Source organism: Colias philodice, chromosome 2 (assembly GCF_061535455.1).
Source record: "Colias philodice isolate Cphi_HAF_F1 chromosome 2, ilColPhil1 Martin Lab GWU primary, whole genome shotgun sequence".
In the NCBI taxonomy this organism is placed as follows: Eukaryota; Metazoa; Arthropoda; class Insecta; order Lepidoptera; family Pieridae; genus Colias; species Colias philodice.
In genome coordinates, this window is record NC_143087.1 from 1,384,445 (window position 1) to 1,402,983 (window position 18,539).

An 18,539-nucleotide genomic window follows, 5' to 3' on the forward strand; every position below is an offset into this window, starting at 1 on the left:
TGATATGAAAAATTATAACTACAGACATAGGAAGAAATTAGAATTAATTATGTAATATTTAAAAATAAAACCATCCAAGTGCGAGAACATACACATTTTTGTTACCTATATTGTAATTGTAAGTTGTAACTTCAAAAAATTTCCTTTATCTGTGACTAGCAATGCCCTGCGGTTTCACCCGCATAGATAGCGATATCGTTACAGTGAAGTCTACGTCTAAGGTTTAATTTTTAATCACATGAAAATCACCTTTACCCCGTCCCGCACTACGGCCTATTTTTTTTTGTTTTAGTGGGGAAATCTTTCATAGATACCCACGTCCTCCGGGGGAGGGGCCGTGGGTTATGTCGGATTCCTACCGACCAAAACCCCACTGTGTTCCGTCAAGACGCATATTGGTAGAATTCCTCCGTGACCCCCGCACTACGGCCTGCACGAACAGTATACCTACTATTTTCTGTAGATTGACACTTTTAAAAATTCGTTATATCTTTTGAATGGAATATCCAATTCTTTTCATTTAAAAAGTATTTTGCTGGTATTGAAACAGTCTATAATAAAACATCATTTAATGGGATAAGGATTAATATATGTGTATGGATAACATGGTTTGATTACTGTCGGCACTTCTATTTACTTTGAAAACGTAAAAAAATTGTTGTAGTAACATAACTACTGAAGATGGACATATGGTATCGCGGACTTTCTTGTAGATATTGATCCATTCTATAATACCGTAGAACATTTTTTTGTTCTATCTTCAATAGATTCCGCAGCGCACGCGATGACAGAAATTTTATTGAGGATTTTTTTACACCTAGGGTTACATTATTGCATTTTTGGTAAGGATCTCTAATTTTTTTGAAAATGCAATATAGCCTATGTTGCTCAGTAAAGATGCAGCTTTCTAATGGTGAAAGAATTTTTGAAATCGGTCCAGTAGTTTATGCGTGAAAACCATACATACATACATACATACTTACAAACTTTTCCTCTTTATAATATTAGTATAGATAGTATAGATATAAGACGTGGTCACCAAATATCAAGACTCTGTGTTCACGGGAGGGTTTTGATTCCCTTGAGAATGACGAAATTTGCGAAAATTTGCAGCATAATTTTCAAACCCGGATTCTGATATTTTTCTTTAAGAATTCAATGCGTCATCTCTAAATTCACTAGAGCACCATTGCTCCATTGTTAATGTTAATGAAATAACAATGTGATGTGTTGTCATAAATATATTTACTTCAATGGATAACAGGAATAATAACAAAGACGAAATTAGTAGATACATTGTGAAATTATGCGCAATTTCTTAAATTAGATCAAGGGATCGATCAATCGGTGATTTTATACAAGAGAAACGTTCCCATAGATATAGAATCTTCTGTGGAAATAGAAAGAAAGAAAAAACGTTTATTTAATGACACATAGCCTCACACGTACATAATGAAAAACAATTTATACAATACTTATATGCTACAATACTACTACAATACTTACTAATATAATACTAATATATACAATACTTAAAATAATATAATACAATACTTACTTAAATAGATTCTCAAGATAAAATGTTTTGAGAAGACTGAAGAATATGAGAGATACCACAGCTGTATAAAAATGATGTAGTCTATGGTGCGGGTTCTCTAAATCTGGAAATTAAACACCTCGCTGATAATATGACAATCACAATAATACTAAATAGGTACCATTTTAGCAATAATGTAACTGAAATTTAATGAAAACACCGAGCTATCTAAGCATACTTAAATATAATTTACATAACATTCCTTAATACTAATAAACAGCGCATTTATGAACTTCTTCCTAATACAATACGCAACGTCGTCGTCGTTCTACCAGAATAATATCCAAAATACCATGTAGTATGCATAGGGGTGAACATATAAAATGACGTCATCGCTTCGATCGCCGCCCGTCTGCCGCCAACCAAACCCTGACCAACAAACCTCTTATTATGTGATCGATTCACGCTGGCTGAATAGATGATAAAACTTTCGACAAATAAAAATAAAAGCGTGACGTTTGTTTTGGCGGGAATTTCAGTTTTTTTTTTATTTCAAAATATTTGGAATGTTTTTCTTTTCAATTCACAAATAAAATAAAATGAAAATTTGATATTTGTTTGATAATAAATGAAGTTTTGAAATATTGCCGATTTCATAATATTAAAAAAAAATAGTGAAAAAGTTAAGAGTGTATCTAATTTTACGAACGATTTCGAAGGGTATGTACATACTAAAATAATAATGTATTAGATAAACTCGCATTTACTTTAGAACCTATTTGTCATAAATAAGCTCTTTAGGTATAGTATTATCCATATTAATTATAAGTATGTGTCGGTAGTTGCTTTATTATTTATTCTGCCTTATCACTTTTGTAGAGCTAATCAGTACATCACAATCTGTAGATAAATGTAATTATAGATCTCATTGTCATTTTATTTTATAATTCTATGCTGTCCATCGCTTACACTTTTGTCAAAAAAAATCAATTTTGTCCCAGTCCTATCAAATTCCTTTGTGCATGGCGTATAAAAAAAAATACTATTTCTAATTGATTAGTACAAGTTCTAATTTCAAATTTTTGAATTCAATACAAAACGAATTGCGCCTAAATGCATGTTGACTTTGACCAATGTTTTTTATTTAATGCTATTATTTACAGATATTTATTTGTGCATTATTACAATGGGCATGTGTCTGATTTGTTTTGTCTTGTGCGTTGCATGCAGTGGGCACGGCTCGCGCAACTCAAATGAAAAAATATAAACCGCTGGTAAGATTTTAATTTTTTGCTTTTATTGTCTATTGACGGCATGATATTTCTTCCAATTTTTATATATTACCTAATGTGCTATTTTATGTATGAATAAGGTTTTCAGGGAATGTGAGCTAGGTACTGAAAATTGTGTATTTAACCTATGTCCTATCTGTGTATTTTATAAACAAATGCAATGTCTTTGTTTAAATGTTATGAAAAACATACTCAGCCGTACAAATAAACGAGTTATAACATTTTATGAAAAGAATAAACTAAGAATAAGGAAAAATCATACAAATAAACACGTAATAAATCAAACCTAGTATAACTTCGTAATAAGTATTCATACTAATGCTATTTCGTCCTTATTCCGGCTACCACCCTAGTATAAGTCTGACATAACTGAGTTATAACGTATCTTTTAGTACATTGTGCTGTGTTTTACAAGTTTTAGAACCAATTTTCAATCTAAATTTGAGATAATAGCAATGAGAGTAATACGAGAAGTAGAAAAAGTTGAGCAAATTAATAATTTCATTACGTACCTATTGAAATGGAAAATTTTGTATGAAATGTCAAAATATACGAAATTATGAAAAGCCCTTTTGATATTTATAATGATTTATTTATTTACGACATGCGCCAAACCATACATACAAATTATATTGACCGACCCGCGAAGGCGCAAAAAAAACCGAAATTTACTTATTAATAATTTATTGTAAAAAAATTACATTATAAATTATTCCTAACTTAAACTACGTCCCTCCCGTTCAATGTTGGAACAAAGAGTGCTCGTCGTCCACGGCGGAGCAGCTACAGCGTCGCGGTGGCGATGATTGCCGCAACACTCTCAGGAATCGCAGGTGTGCGCGATGTCGCAATTGCTAACAGGTGCAAGTCCTTCTTGGGTGGCCCCATGCATCCTCTAATGGTTAAGGCGTGTATATACAGTACATAACACCTCCCTCCTGAAGTTCAGCGATTATTGGCGGGCAAGGCTCGTTAATATCGCTGAAATTTCACACTCCGCCGATTGATGTTCTATTTCTTCTTTTTGATTACCATGAACACTCGTAGTTTTTGGTTTTGATGTACGCACTCTCCGTACGACGTACCATGTCACTAGGGCAACTGCACTCGTTATTAATATAACATATATCGGTATGATGGAAGGCTGCATATAGAGAATCTCGTATCCGTTGTTAGTACTGATAGGCATTTCCATTGATATAGCTCTGTTACTAGCGTGTAATTTATCCAAATTTATCGAATTCAACTTCAGAACTTCTTCATCTGTATTATATTGGCTGGAATCTGGCAGGTTTGCAATTTTCATTATCTGTCCTTTGATATGGTCTTCTCTATTGACTATCTTGAAAGCCTCCGTTTGAAGAATGCAGTTTTTGGGTATTGTGGCTAAGTAGCTTCCTTTAATGACGTCATATTGATCTTGCGAGCATGATAGGTGAATTTTTGATGGCTTGGGGAAACTGATGACGTAGTGGGCGTCGTCTAATTTTTCTAGTGCGGGTGCTCCGAGCTCCACAGGCGTGAAGAGACAAGATGCGACGACTCGTTGCGTGGTAATAAGGTGATACACGCAGTCATTTTTGGATCGATGATGGTTCAGCTTGTCCTCACATAGATACCCTAGGCCAGACTTCGGGCATTCTGCCTCCATGTACATAAAATCCTCGTCGTGAATTGCCACAAAAGGATAGGGTGGAATTAGGACTTTACTATCTTTATTAGGAACTATGGATAATTTAAATAATTCAAAGGTAGCAGGAAGGACAACCGGGAACATAAAAACTATAACTATATTTCTATTACTATAATAATAGCCTAGTTTAACTAAATCAAAATATTCTCTATAATTAACTTGAGGGATTTGATCTTTGCCATAAAATTTGTTTAACTTATTTAACATTTCTTTTAGTGAATTTGAATTGAACATAAGATGATGCGTACTTTTCGCACGAATAAAACCTAATAAATTTTCTAATCTATGTAATTCCTCAGATATATCATCAATGTTATCTGATAAAATTGCTACGCGTTGAATTAAATCGATGTATATAGTAATGTTTAAATTATTTTCCTTTAAATCATTTATAGCTATTTCAATTTTTTCCTGATTTTTAATTAAGTTGTTTAAAATGTCAGATTGCTGGTTTATCCAATCTTTACTGAGGCTTATATGATTATTCATTTCTGTGACCAATCTATTTTCATTATTTTGTAATAATTTAATTGCGGTATCATATTTAATTGCATCCGTATAGTCTAGGTTACCAGAAATACTTTTTATTACTGAACCTAAACCATCTATGAGACCTCTCTTTTTGCGATTGGGTTCAAAAGTTTCTAACTGATTTGATAATTTAATAATCTTATAATGTAAGTGTTCGATATGTGAATTATATAGCGAAAATAATCTATCGTGCAAATTAGGTGTTAATGAATTTAATTGATCCTTTACTATGGTTATACTATCGCGAATATCTTTTAAATTAATAATTTGCAAAAATGAATGATAATGAGTGACAATTCTTGCAGTTCCAATATTAAATGGTAGTATACCGGGTCCATCATCCAAGCTACTCAGGGTGGGATCCTCCGCTTGAATCAGGCACAGGATCAGAGGAAGGATTCTGTAACAATTTAGGTACCCTCTTAAGCCTAAATTTAGCAACAGCGCCATATTTCTTCTTAGTATAGATATGAATAGGTAAATCAGCCGGTACATCTGTTATAGGGATATCTAGAATTGGGTTCTTCGCGTCAGTATGAACTGTGACGGTGTCGGAATTTGCTTTAAGAGTATCTGATTTCGAATGTGCAGTAATCTTAATTGAATTGGAATGACCACTAATTGTATCTGAACTTCTTTTTATTAATGAAGGTTTTGTCTCTGTTGGATTAACCGCTAAAGAATCTGTTTCCTCATTATTAATTTGAATTCGCGATAAAGCATCGGCGTTACAATTTTGTTTTCCCTGCTTATAAATTACGGTGTAATCGTATTCGCTAAGTTTGAGCCTCCAACGTGTGAGACGGGAATTAGGTTCCTTTAAATTCATGACCCATTGAAGGGGCCTATGATCAGTCATAATTTTAAACTTTCGACCAAAAAGATAAGGGCGGAAATATTTCGTTGCCCAGACAATTGCTAGTAGCTCCTTTTCAATCGTACTATAATTAATTTCGCTACTATTAAGTGTACGTGAAGCGTACGCAATTGGTTTATCGGAACCAACGGGGCCTTGAGAGAGTACAGCACCGATAGCTAGATTCGACGCGTCAGTTGTAAGAATAAATTCTTTATTGAAATCAGGATACTGAAGAATTGGATCATTCATTAATAATGTTTTACACCTATTGAAACATTCAATGTAATCTTTAGAAAATGTTATCTTTGAACCTTTTTTTAAGCATTGTGTCATGGGTTTCGTGATTTTAGCGAAATCTGGTATGAATTTCCTATAATAACCTAATAGACCTAGAAATCGTTTAATGTCGGTTGGAGTTTTCGGAAGAGGATACTTTTGGATGGCAGATATCTTATCTGGGTTAGGCTTTATCCCATCTTTGCTAATAATGTGACCTAGATACGCAGTTTCGAGTTTAAGAAATTCTGATTTATCCATCTGTATTTTAAAGTTGGATTCACGCAATCTCTGAAACACTTTTCCAAGATTAACGATATGCTCCTGTAAAGAAGTGCTAAACACTATTATATCATCTAGGTAAACTAGACAAATAGAATTTTGCAAATCTCTCAGTACATTATCCATTACTCTTTGAAAAGTAGATGGACTATTCTTTAGACCCATGGGCATTCTTAAGAATTCAAAATGACCATGTTCTACACTAAAAGCAGTTTTTGGAATATCAGCCGGGTTCATTTCTACTTGATAAAACCCACTTGCTAAATCTAGCGTTGTGAAGTATTGACAGTTACCCAATTTATGTAAGACATCTGTGATATTAGGAATCGGATATTTGTCATCCAAAGTTTTCTCATTTAACTTTCTAAAATCAACAACTAAACGCCATTTAACTTTGCCGGATGCATCTGCCTTTTTAGGTACCACCCAAATAGGAGAGCTCCATGCTGAATCTGATGGTCTAATAATACCCTGTTCTAACATCTTACTTATCTGATTCTGTACTTCCTGCCTATGAATAAATGGATAGCGATAACTTTTCGTATAAACCGGTATTTCATCCTTAGTTCTAATAGAATGCTTAATTTTATTCGTAAATGTTAAGTTTTCGCCTTCTATATAAAATACATCCGCATATTCTGAACATAATGACTCTAAATTTAAACGTTCCTCATTATTTAAGTGATCAGTACGCAAGCGAGATAATACCTGTTTCACACGGTCGGACGAACGTTTGGTGCGCGTGTACTCGTTATTATAAACCTCGGCACATACCGGTCGATCCATTGAAAAAATTACGTCATTACGGGTTGGATTAGAAATTTCGACGATAGCGCGATTGCTTTTCGCCTTCGTTAAACATTCAGAAATATGACAATTACATATAATTTGTTCCGGTATAATAGCGTCTCCATTCTCAACATCTACAGGTAGTCTAACTAATTTACTACTTCCTGCGGGTATGACGTCCTCATAAAGATTAGCGTTCCGTGAGTCATATACTAATAACCGATTCGTAGCATTGCAAGTATTTAAAGTTTTAGTTTTATAATTTATTGATGCTTCCCATTTATCTAACAAATCTGAACCTATTAAGCCGTCGAAATAATTGTGAAATTTATAAACGAAAAATGTGATATCGTCAGGGTCATTAAATTCAGGAAAACTAGGTAATGTTATAGAATAATTATTACGTGTTACAGCATGGACATTACTTACTTCAAAGGGGTCATAATTAAGAGTAACGTCAGGAAAATATCTCTGTACTGCATCGGGGCTAAGAAAAGATTGGTTAGCTCCAGTATCAATTAACAATTTAAGTGGAGGATTATGAATTTGAATATAAGGAAGTTGACGTTGCGTGTGTAGATTTAATTCTATTTTGGTTTTTCTAATTTTTGGTGGATTCGGAAAATCCTGATCGTGTTCTGAACGTACATCACACGTTTCAACAAAATTTTCAGGTGCGTCTGTCCGTTCGTAATGTACATAAGGTTCATATTCCGTACAGTAATATTCATAATTATAATAGTCATCTTCATAAGGATATAAATCGGTACAGTAATAATCTTCGTCATCTATATATTCATTATGATTCATCTCCCTAGTCTTAAAATAATTACTCGGGGGTGGATTGCCAAATTTTGACCAATCATGAGCGCGTGCAAAAGGTGTCGGTGGTAAAGTCTTTGTCACGTAATGGCTAACGCCACTCATAGGATGCGGTTTCGGTTGCGCGGGATGTTTAGGCTGTAATCTGAACGTATTGCTCTGCGGGTTATAGTTAGGGGGTGCAGCGCGGAAAATTTGCATAGTATGAGTAGGACGTGCCGGTCCGTATGGTTGAATAAAATTTGATGGCTTAAATTGCGGTCTAAACGAATGTATTTCACTAAAATCATTATGTCTATAAAACGGTTCATGCGAGTATGGCATTCTAAAAGGTACGTGGGGTTTTTTATCCAAAGTTTCATTACGTTGTTGAAGGTATAAAGTGCTTTGTTCTTCATTAACGTATTCTAATGCCTTTTCAATGGTTGCGGGGCGCATGCAACGTATGCGTGAGCCTAACGGATCTCTTAAACCACGTAGGAAAGCCTGTAGTGTTAATTTTTGATACAGGTCCCTTTTTGCCTCACGAGTAGTAACAACTGTTTCATGTAATGCTATATACGTCATTATGGTACTAAAAAGATGCTGACATTTTTCATAGAACTCTTGAGGAGAGCTACGACCTTGCGTTAATAAGGCTAAATCGTTATAAAGGGCGGTCTCATCTCTATGGTCAGAAAAGTTATTAACTAATACGCTTCTAATACCGTGCCAAGTAGTAGGTATACCATTTGCATTAATAACTCGGGCTGCGGGCCCAGTAACTTTATTTAAAATACCATTGCATAACGCGGCAGTTTTTAAAGTATTTCCGGGATCTTTATCTATGAATTCCTCAGCTAATTGGTCACTTAAATGTATAAATCTTGTTAAAACGTTAACATTACCATCAAATTCTGGCAAAAGCCTAAGCGCATTAAAAATTTTATCCAAATCTGACATTTTAAATATCTGTATTACCTATATAAAATATATTAAATTTATTTACTTCGTTAAACTAATATAAAAAATTAATAATCTTTACCTAATATATTTGAATTATAAAATGAATTAATTAGTAAAATTCGAAAATTAATCAATTCGTAATTAATTGATATTTAAATTTATTAATCTTTTATCAACCTAATATCTATATATTTGAATTTTACAAATTGATTTTGTAAAATTCTACAATTAATTCTCGATGAATTAATATATTTTAAGCCTACGCACTACAGTTCCTCGGTTCCCGTGAATGGGTAATCTAGGAAAACTTACAATCTAGGAGTGGCAAGACACTAAGAGAATTAGTGTACTTACAGGATTTTCATTTCGGCCTTTCCTGCAGTATCAATGTTTGGATACCCTTCGCGTTGCGGCGGCCAACGGTGTAGGTTCTGGATCCCCGTCGTCGTCCCTCCGATGGAATAGCGATACTCGATGCTTGTAGTTTCGCGTTCCGAGAGACGGCTCTCAAGGATTATCCACAAGACTGCGCCAATTATATTGACCGACCCGCGAAGGCGCAAAAAAAACCGAAATTTACTTATTAATAATTTATTGTAAAAAAATTACATTATAAATTATTCCTAACTTAAACTACGTCCCTCCCGTTCAATGTTGGAACAAAGAGTGCTCGTCGTCCACGGCGGAGCAGCTACAGCGTCGCGGTGGCGATGATTGCCGCAACACTCTCAGGAATCGCAGGTGTGCGCGATGTCGCAATTGCTAACAGGTGCAAGTCCTTCTTGGGTGGCCCCATGCATCCTCTAATGGTTAAGGCGTGTATATACAGTACATAACATACATAAAACACTTATTTATAAACTTATCACAATAATATAAACTTTCGTTGAAAATATAAATCTTCTAAGCCTGGAGTTGTATGTTTTGAGTACCAGTTATTTGGCAATTCTCTATCTCAAGGTGGGTTTATCTTCTGTTCTCCGGATATTGGATAGCGTTCTCTTTCATTTGCTTGCATATTTAATGATATACTTAAATTATTTCAAATAAATACATATTTAAAAAATAAATAAACAGAACATCGTATAGTTATGATGAAACTTCACAACAAATTCGACAAAGTCAAACGAGCGTCAAAATGACAGCACCAAGGTTTAACCGTAGACAATTTCAATGTTTTTCATAATTTTATGAATGAATTGCTACGTTGCCGCTCCGCGCCTATTGCATAGCGTGAGCATAGTTACATCGACGTTATTCCAAATTTATTTGTAAGAAATTATGACATCCTTATTCTTTATTTATTCTTATCATATCTATGCATTGCATAAGGTTTGAATAAGCAAGTTTTTATTTGTACGGTTGTTAGTATGTAAGTACATTAAAGTGGTTCTACATAAATAAAATGTAGTGATTATCTATTAATTAAATAGTATTCGGTTTTATTTGGATGACGCTGTTAAAATAGTACCATATAAAACAATGTTTTAGTATTTTATGGAACATGCATTTGAAAAAATCGTGTTTAATATAACATATCAATTATACGTCGTATTATTCTAGGTTCATACGTAGTACCTAAGACGAGATAAAATACTTAAAAAGTAAGTAAGTAGGTACTTATTTATTGGACTTATTAGTCCAGTCCAGCTTAGGTTTTGTAAGTATTCAGAAGTATGAACTTAAATAAAATACAAATAAATTAGAACTATACAAATAGGTACCTAATAACCTAATACGTTATAGTAAGGTCGCAATTACTTTAACCTATGTTCAATGGGGCTTCTTCAGCTTCATTTCTAAGCGTATTATGCACTAAGTATCTTTGAAAGATTTAGTCGACTTACCGGATTCTTTACATAAACTTCTTTTATGCAAGGGGCAATTTAGGTTTATACCTTTACTAGCCTTAAAGGTATAAATGATTCTTGTGGTTAGTTCTTATCTTTTAAGCTTCTTTGTTTAATGGTGCATTTACACATTCGTGTTCAACAATCGACGAAACATTCGTATACGAGTGTTGACGCTTACCAAGGTTGACACAGTTTGATTACGTCGAGTGTCCGAAAACCATCCGTTTATCACGAACGTTCTCATCTCTCGTGTTTTCTTGCATTTGATTGAAAGCGAGTATAATTATAAAAATAAATTCGATTAAAAAGTATATACTTTCTATATGTGTGTTCATAATTCGCCTGGCTATTTGCACGAATGTGTAAATGCACCATAATATAAAGTTCAGTATAAATGTTAATATTACTACCGTTATGATTCCAGGGCTCGGCGGATTCTAACTACTCGCAGCCGTCTTCGGAGCTGTCGTTGGACGAAGACAAGGAGAGTCAGAGGAGGGAGAAGGAAGCTCAAGCCCTGCTGCAATTGGATAAGGCGAGGGTAGGTAGATTTTTTAGTTGAGGGTAGTTTTGAAAAAGTCAATGGTATTAACGTAGGGTGATAGGAAATGGTCATTTTGAGCTGGACGGCAGAAATAACCATAAGCCCTGTTGTAATTGGATAAGGTGAGGGTAGGTAGATTTTTACTTGGGGGTAGTTTTGAAAAATTCGGTGGTATTAATGTAGCGTGGAACTGGTTTTGGGATATATTGCATATTATGTGCAAGTGGCTTGTGAAGTTTGAGCTACTATAGAAATAGATGTGTAAATGCCAATTCCAAATTTTTACCAATTTTATTCTTATTGGAGATATTGGTCATTAATTCGCGATAGGTTGTTTCAGAGAAAATTTAGTTAAGAAGTAATTTAGAAGAAGTTTTTGCAAAAACTATTGAGCCAATTTAACTAAAATTTTTATCAGCGATCAGATAAGTGAAAAAGCATAAAGACTACTTTTTATCACAGTACCTCGTGCGAAATCAGTGGACAAAAGACCATATGGATGTAATAGCTGAAATGCCTTTCAAGTTTTTTGATATAAAACTTGAAACCAAAATATACAGAGAAGAAGAAGATTTTCCATGTTTTTTTTTGAAGTGAAACTTCAGTAGGCGCGTTGAGACTAAAATTGCAAGGTCGCGTCATGGAAATACCATCCACCATGGAGTAAGGCGACGATTTTGATATCTTTGAATCTTGTCGAAGAAGTTTTACTTCTGACACGTTTTTTTAGTACAAGTTATGTATATTAAAACGCCCTGTTAAAAGCCTTAGTACCTGTTCTAGAAACTGCATCAGCCGGCAGCCCCTAAGATGCATTCGATCTCCATCATTGATTTTCCACGTGTGCGTTTAAAATAGAATACCTCCAGATAGATAGTACATAAAGAGCAAATAGTACAGCTGACCTTTACAAAATTGTCCGTTATTTTTAAGGCTTCGTGGTACGGCTTCGAAACCTTGCAACACCTACATAAAATAAATGTCAAGTTCGGATTATGTTCTGCCAAGAATTTTAAATGTTGTGATTTATTTAAATTAAAAATATTTTTTGGTTGTGCTTCTTTTACAAAGATATCGCATTTTTTCTTACAAAGTTCTTTTTTGAGGTGAAGAAATATTGAATGTTTAAATCAAATGTGACTTGCATTGTAATTTGTAGTATGTTTAATGCATGCCGTAGAATGTAGACAATCCCGATAAATCTACAAACAAGCGTAACCTAGAATCAGATGAATATTTTAGGACACGACACGTTTTTGAATGATTGGGAAGAAATATGCTTATGGTCACATTCCATTCTAATTTTATTATTTCATAGTTTTGTCTTAACTATTGGTTAAATGACCCTTCGTTTCGATTTCTACACTTTGGAACCTGGTCAGACAACACATACCTATCAGTTTATTTTAAAGTTCCCAAAGTATTAACCAACCCTGGCCATGATGGAGACGACGTTTATATGTATTTTTGTTATTGTTCCCTTAATTTTCAGTTCTGATATTATTTAAATAAATAGCCAATTTATTTAAGTTGTTATAAAAATTAATTGTATGTAGTCACAATTACAAATCCGACTGCGAAAGGAGGGTTATGTTTTTCGAGTATATGTATGATTTGGCACGTCCTACAGCTGAACAGATTTATGTGACGTCGTTGTAATTGTGAGAATACTGGTACATAGGCATTACATAGGCTACATAAATAAGTAGTCGGGTTGTTTTCTTATTGATGATAAGTGTGCTCTTTCACCACAGATGTGCGAGGATGCGTAGCAAGGGATGTGTTCGTGAAGAACCAATAGTATCGCTAAACAAACACATCCCTTGCTACGCATCTCTGGTGAAAGAGCACCCTAATTCTAGTTTTTATAACCTTTTTCTTATACTTATTGTTTCTCTTTCCAGTCGAAGCCGGTGGCGTTCGCCGTGCGCACGAACGTCGCGTACGATGGCAAGCTGGACGACGACTCGCCGGTGCACGGCAGCGCCATCTCCTTTGAAGTGCGCGACTTTCTACACATCAAGGTATGAGGATACTTGTTTGGTAGTATTAGTATTGTATTATATTATCTGTGGTAACTAGTACTAGTAAGTAGTATAGGATGTTGATCAGATTTAAAATTATAAAATACCTTTTCTTACTGTTACTGTTGCTTTAATAACTGTTATTCCATTACAACAGTAAATGACAACTTCCTACGAGTTTTATTGCTGCTGCCTTAGCTGATGCTATAATATGCCGTCACAATCATAGTAACACTCCTGTCTCGTACCAGGAGAAGTACCTACAATAATAAGACGACTTAGGAATTTTCCTACTGTTGTTATTGTTTTTATGACTGGGACCCTAATCACTAATGCAATAGTAAATAGTTAATGAAAACTTACTGTAAGTCTTCTACTACTAGTCTACTCTACTGTTACAGTTATGGTAACACGCTTTGCTAATTCCAGAAGAAATACGATATGCTTTTACTATCATGAGTTATGACTGTTACTCGATATGGTATATCGCTTCTATTTCAGCAGAAGTAAGGCTATAATACGACTGTCACTTTATTAACTTGTCTGTTGTCATGGTAACCCGTATCTCCCATGACAGGAGAAGTCCGGCAACAACACGACTGTCACTTTATTAACTTGTCTGTTGCCATGGTAACCCGTATCTCCCATGACAGGAGAAGTCCGGCAACAACACGACTGTCACTTTATTAACTTGTCTGTTGCCATGGTAACCCGTATCTCCCATGACAGGAGAAGTCCGGCAACAACACGACTGTCACTTTATTAACTTGTCTGTTGCCATGGTAACTCGTATCTCCCGTGGCAGGAAAAGTGCGATAACACAGTACGACAACAACACGACTGTTGCTTTCATTACTGTTGACATGGTTACCTGTTTCTGACCGGTTGGCTTGGTTGGTAGTGGCCCTGCCTTCCAAGCCAGAGGTCGTGGGTTCGATTCCCACCCGGGGCAAATATTTGTGTGATGAACATAGATGTTTGCTCTGTGTCTGGGTGTTAATTATCTATATATGTATGTATTTATTTAAAAATTATATATGTATGTTTATCAGCCATCTGGTTTCCATAACACAAGCGAAAGCTTAGTATGGGATCCGATTGTGCCGTGTGTGAAAATTGTCCTGAAATATTTATTATTTATTTTCTCCTGCTGCAGGAGAAGTACGACAACAACTGGTGGATCGGTCGGCTGGTGAGGGAGGACGCGGACGTGGGCTTCATCCCGTCGCCGGTGAAGCTGGAGGCGGTGCGCGCGGGGCTGGCGGCGCGCGGGCGCTACCCGCGGCCGCCGTCGGGCCTGCAGCACCCGCTCCCCAGCAGAGGTAGCACCCCCCCCACGCCCGGTACGTCACGTCATGCAGCGGCTTTTGTTGTGGTTGCTAGGGTTTTGTTGGGTTGAATACTTGTGGGGTTAGGGAACTTTAGGGATGGGTGGGTTTTATGAGAATACTTGTGTGGTTAGGGAACTTTGTTGTGGGATGGGTGGGTTTTATGAGAATACATGTGGGGTTAGGGAACTTTGTTGTGGGATGCGTGGGTTTTATGAAGTCTGTAGAGTTGTGTGGGTGCAGATATGAAATTCTGGTGTACGGGGGTTGGAATTTGGGGTATACAAGGTGTCCCAACGTTGGTGTATTATGCTCAATGGAATGTTTAGTTTATCATACGGCGATTACGGTAAAAATACTCAAAATGTTTGACACATTTTGCACGCCTCATAAGCGAAGCGTTGAGGTGGGTACTACTGTCACTTCGCGCAAAACATCTGATTTTTCAAACTTAAAATGTCTTTATGTATCATACATTGCACTTGTAAGATAATACATACACACACATATTAAGAAAAAACACTATTTTTAACGTTCATGATATTTTTGATGTCATTTTTGTTATTTAAACTAGTTAAAAAACAGTTTAAAAAAGTTCTGTCTTGGACGTCCGTGTGTCTGTATGTGCGGATCCTTTTTCTTGTTAACACGATAGCGACCGAAATACTTTACTAATCGAGTCTTTTTTTTTCTCTTACGCTTGAGTATGCTCAGGAATAGAACCCTTTCATTTTTCAGGGTCTGATTCGATGTGGTTTAATTGTTATTAAATAAACAAAAATAATAATTAATAAATATTTATTAAAAAAAATTATGAGGCGTGCACTTTTGGATTTTCCAAATTATTTTTTCTTTTAGATGAATTCTTAAAACTCTTATGTGTACAGCCCTAACTGGCAATCCGCACGGTCTTATGTTTAAAATTATGTTCTCAGAATCATAATACCCACAGTCTGTAGCGTAAAATACCGGCTGCGCAAAGCTAGGGATGTAAACAAAAAAAAATGTAATTAAAATTATATGACGTCATTTTTCTGTTTAAGTATTTTTTACGAAAATAGCGTATGCAAGACTAACAGTTCCATTGCGCATAGTACAGCGATAGCGAGACACTAGCTATGTATAAATTAAGGGAACCTAAAAAATTGGTTTTATGAATGATAACTTTAAAATACTGGGACTAGGACTGAAGAAATCCACAAAACCACAACAAAAGCACATTCAAATAACCCGTGTCATATTTAATAGTTTATTTACTTCTAGACACAATTTTTGATACCTGAAATTTAAAAAACAATCCAAATAGGATGGAATAGTGTCTAAAAGTAATAATAAAAACTGAAATGCATCAGATGAAACCGCTTTTTGTTGCCAAAGTGTACTATATTTAGCTTTAGAAAACTATACGAAATTTATAATGGACGAGCAGTGTAGAGTCCAGTCCAGAGTACAGTTGCGCGAAGCTAGGGATGTAAAAAAAGTTAAAAAGAATATAAATAAAATTATGTAACGTCATTTTTCTGTTTGTCTATGGCTATCTACATAAATATGAAAATTATTTCTATTTTTCCATCCTTTAGAAAACAGAAGAGCGTTTCATCTTGTGCCAATTTTGTACAACGCAGTTAAATTGTTTTTGATCGTTTTGATGTTTCAACAATAAACTTCTTTATTTTGGAATGTTTATGTTTTTTTTTAAACAATGAGAGGCCAAAACAAAAGCAATCAAAAACTAGAATAACTCTATAAATTTAGTTGTATCGATGTTGTGGTTGATGTTCTTGCAACTATTTTGTCTATGTTTTATCACAAGTGGCGTCTTTTTATTGTCTCACTTTATTTAAATTCAATACATCTTTAAAATCCTTAACTGTATTAGTTTCACATTGTATAATTTCAATTCACTCCAACCTATACCCACGATGTTCAGGAAGAGATGATAAAGAATGAAATACAGTCAATTAGGCATGAAAATTTTATGTGTATTAAAATGTCACATGTTGTTATAGATAGGCAATTATTTAATGAATAATACATAATTAGTCATACAGAAGAAAGAAGAAGAAAGAAAAGACATTTATTTCTAGATAAAGGATACAGAAATAAAGTACCATTCTCAAAATGATAACACACATGTTATGATCAATATATTCAATAATAAACAGTACAGTAACATAACGTAATGTTCTTCAACAAACGTTGCACAACAAACAGTTGACGCCCCACAATTTCAATTGAGACCCCTCGCTCCACACTCTGTGACGTCACTTGTGCCTGCTTCACTAAGTATTTATTTATATTAAACTGCTTTGTACCGTCATTACTCTCACTCATCCAAGTGGAAGTTGTCAATTTCCTGGTTCAATAAACTTGCACTCAAAAATGTCATATTTTCAGATGTCCCGACGTACGACCGAGGTAAGACCATCCATTCATAAACCAGGAAATGCACCCAATTTTCACTATTTGTTGTATGCCTCGAGTAAAGTGTCTTATCTCTCACTGTATCCATCCCGCCTGCCATTGCCTCTTTCATTTTAAATTCTGTTAAGCATATTCTTGTTTTTTTTCAACAGGTGGTACATTTTATTTTCCCTGGGAATGTTTGTAATATTTGTACCTTTAGTGAAATTTTGGGAGCGTCTTTGTCAATGATTTTGATGAAGTTCGCTCAAAAAATTTCACTGCGATGTTATCAATATGTTACGTTTAGCTTGATGCCCAAAATTATCTATTTATATCCAGGTAGGTAGTTCTGTTGGTGTTGTGGATTGTGAAAAGAATGTTAAATTATATGATCAAAATGTATGTTGTAAATTGTAGTTAGATTTCTGTATGATAAACGTCGCATGTTCTACAAGTTGCATATCCGTAAAGAATATTTATTAGTTTCAACTGCTGCCCTATAACTATAAAGAGAAGTATTACTCCCCTGAAATGAATATAATTATTTCTAAAGATGATTGCAAAGTGGAAAATGTTCTTAACGTTGCCTATAAACACCCACAAAATGACGCTGATCACTTACCATCAGATGACTTGTCGTTCCCTTTTCAAAAGGAGCATCTTATAAAAAAAACGAAAACTGCAATTGTCTCCTCTATAAAAGACCAACACCTAAATTAATATTAAAACGACCCCACTTAGGTACTTACTTACTAGAGTGATGCTTGATGGTTACCCAAAGTTAATCTCGTCCTCCATAAAAGCCTACAAAAGTCTTCCCAATGAAACCAACCAGTACTAAGTTAACTAATTGCCAGTAAAAAAAATAAGTATCAAGTTAACCAAGTGCCTTCTCCCAGGCGAGGACTCGGACACAGCGGGTCGGGGGCGCGGGGCGGGGGCGCTGCCCGCGGGCAAAGAGAAGCGCAAGCCCTTCTTCAAGAAGCAAGAGGCGTGCACGCCGTACGACGTGGTGCCCTCCATGCGGCCCGTGGTACTTGTGGGGCCCTCGCTCAAGGGCTACGAGGTGACGGACATGATGCAAAAGGCCCTGTTCGACTTTTTGAAGCGGAGGTTTGAGGGCAGGTGCGTGTAGTGTACTTTTGATAATGTGTTTAAAAATAAATTCTCGTTCATAGTTCGTTTGATTAGGGTCACGTAAAGGGTACGATACATTGCAAAAAATTCGGCAATTTTCATTTCAAAATAAAGTATATTGTGTCATCATTGACTTTTATTGCATAATCTCTGAAATTTTGCTGAAAACACAGACCTGTCCATTAAAATTCCCTAGAATCTACCAATACCAAGTATATTAA

The 18,539-nt window shown here is 35.2% G+C and overlaps 2 protein-coding genes and 1 long non-coding RNA gene across 11 annotated transcripts in view; 2 read left to right on the plus strand and 1 right to left on the minus strand.

Moving 5' to 3' along the window:
- Ca-beta (Calcium channel protein beta subunit) overlaps nucleotides 1-18,539 on the plus strand; it is a 47,809-nt gene that overhangs the window by 23,089 nt on the left and 6,181 nt on the right. For 6 of the 9 annotated variants that reach the window (XR_016316374.1, XR_016316375.1, XM_089701477.1 and 3 more), the window contains exons 2-6: nucleotides 11,304-11,420; nucleotides 13,328-13,447; nucleotides 14,604-14,790; nucleotides 17,173-17,193; nucleotides 18,081-18,306. Coding sequence is in view for 7 of the 9 variants with exons in the window: in XM_089701477.1 (XP_089557603.1) it covers nucleotides 11,304-11,420; nucleotides 13,328-13,447; nucleotides 14,604-14,790; nucleotides 17,173-17,193; nucleotides 18,081-18,306 (671 nt within the window). In the remaining 2 variants the exon portion in view is untranslated. Of the gene's footprint in view, nucleotides 1-2,700; nucleotides 2,812-11,303; nucleotides 11,421-13,327; nucleotides 13,448-14,603; nucleotides 14,791-17,172; nucleotides 17,194-18,080; nucleotides 18,307-18,539 lie in introns of all 9 variants that reach the window. The other 3 variants (XM_089701497.1, XM_089701488.1, XM_089701503.1) reach the window with 2 other exon arrangements.
- LOC149490157 (uncharacterized) lies at nucleotides 3,448-9,867 on the minus strand. The gene is made up of 2 exons (XM_089701450.1): nucleotides 9,381-9,867; nucleotides 3,448-5,453 (listed from the first exon to the last, which is right to left on the minus strand). Exons 1-2 carry the CDS (start codon nucleotides 9,389-9,391, stop codon nucleotides 3,782-3,784), a joined length of 1,683 nt encoding a protein of 560 aa, XP_089557576.1. The 5' UTR covers nucleotides 9,392-9,867; the 3' UTR covers nucleotides 3,448-3,781.
- On the plus strand, nucleotides 9,831-10,392 carry LOC149490158 (uncharacterized). The gene is made up of 2 exons (XR_016316417.1): nucleotides 9,831-9,943; nucleotides 10,158-10,392. It is a non-coding gene; the product is annotated as an uncharacterized LOC149490158 (long non-coding RNA).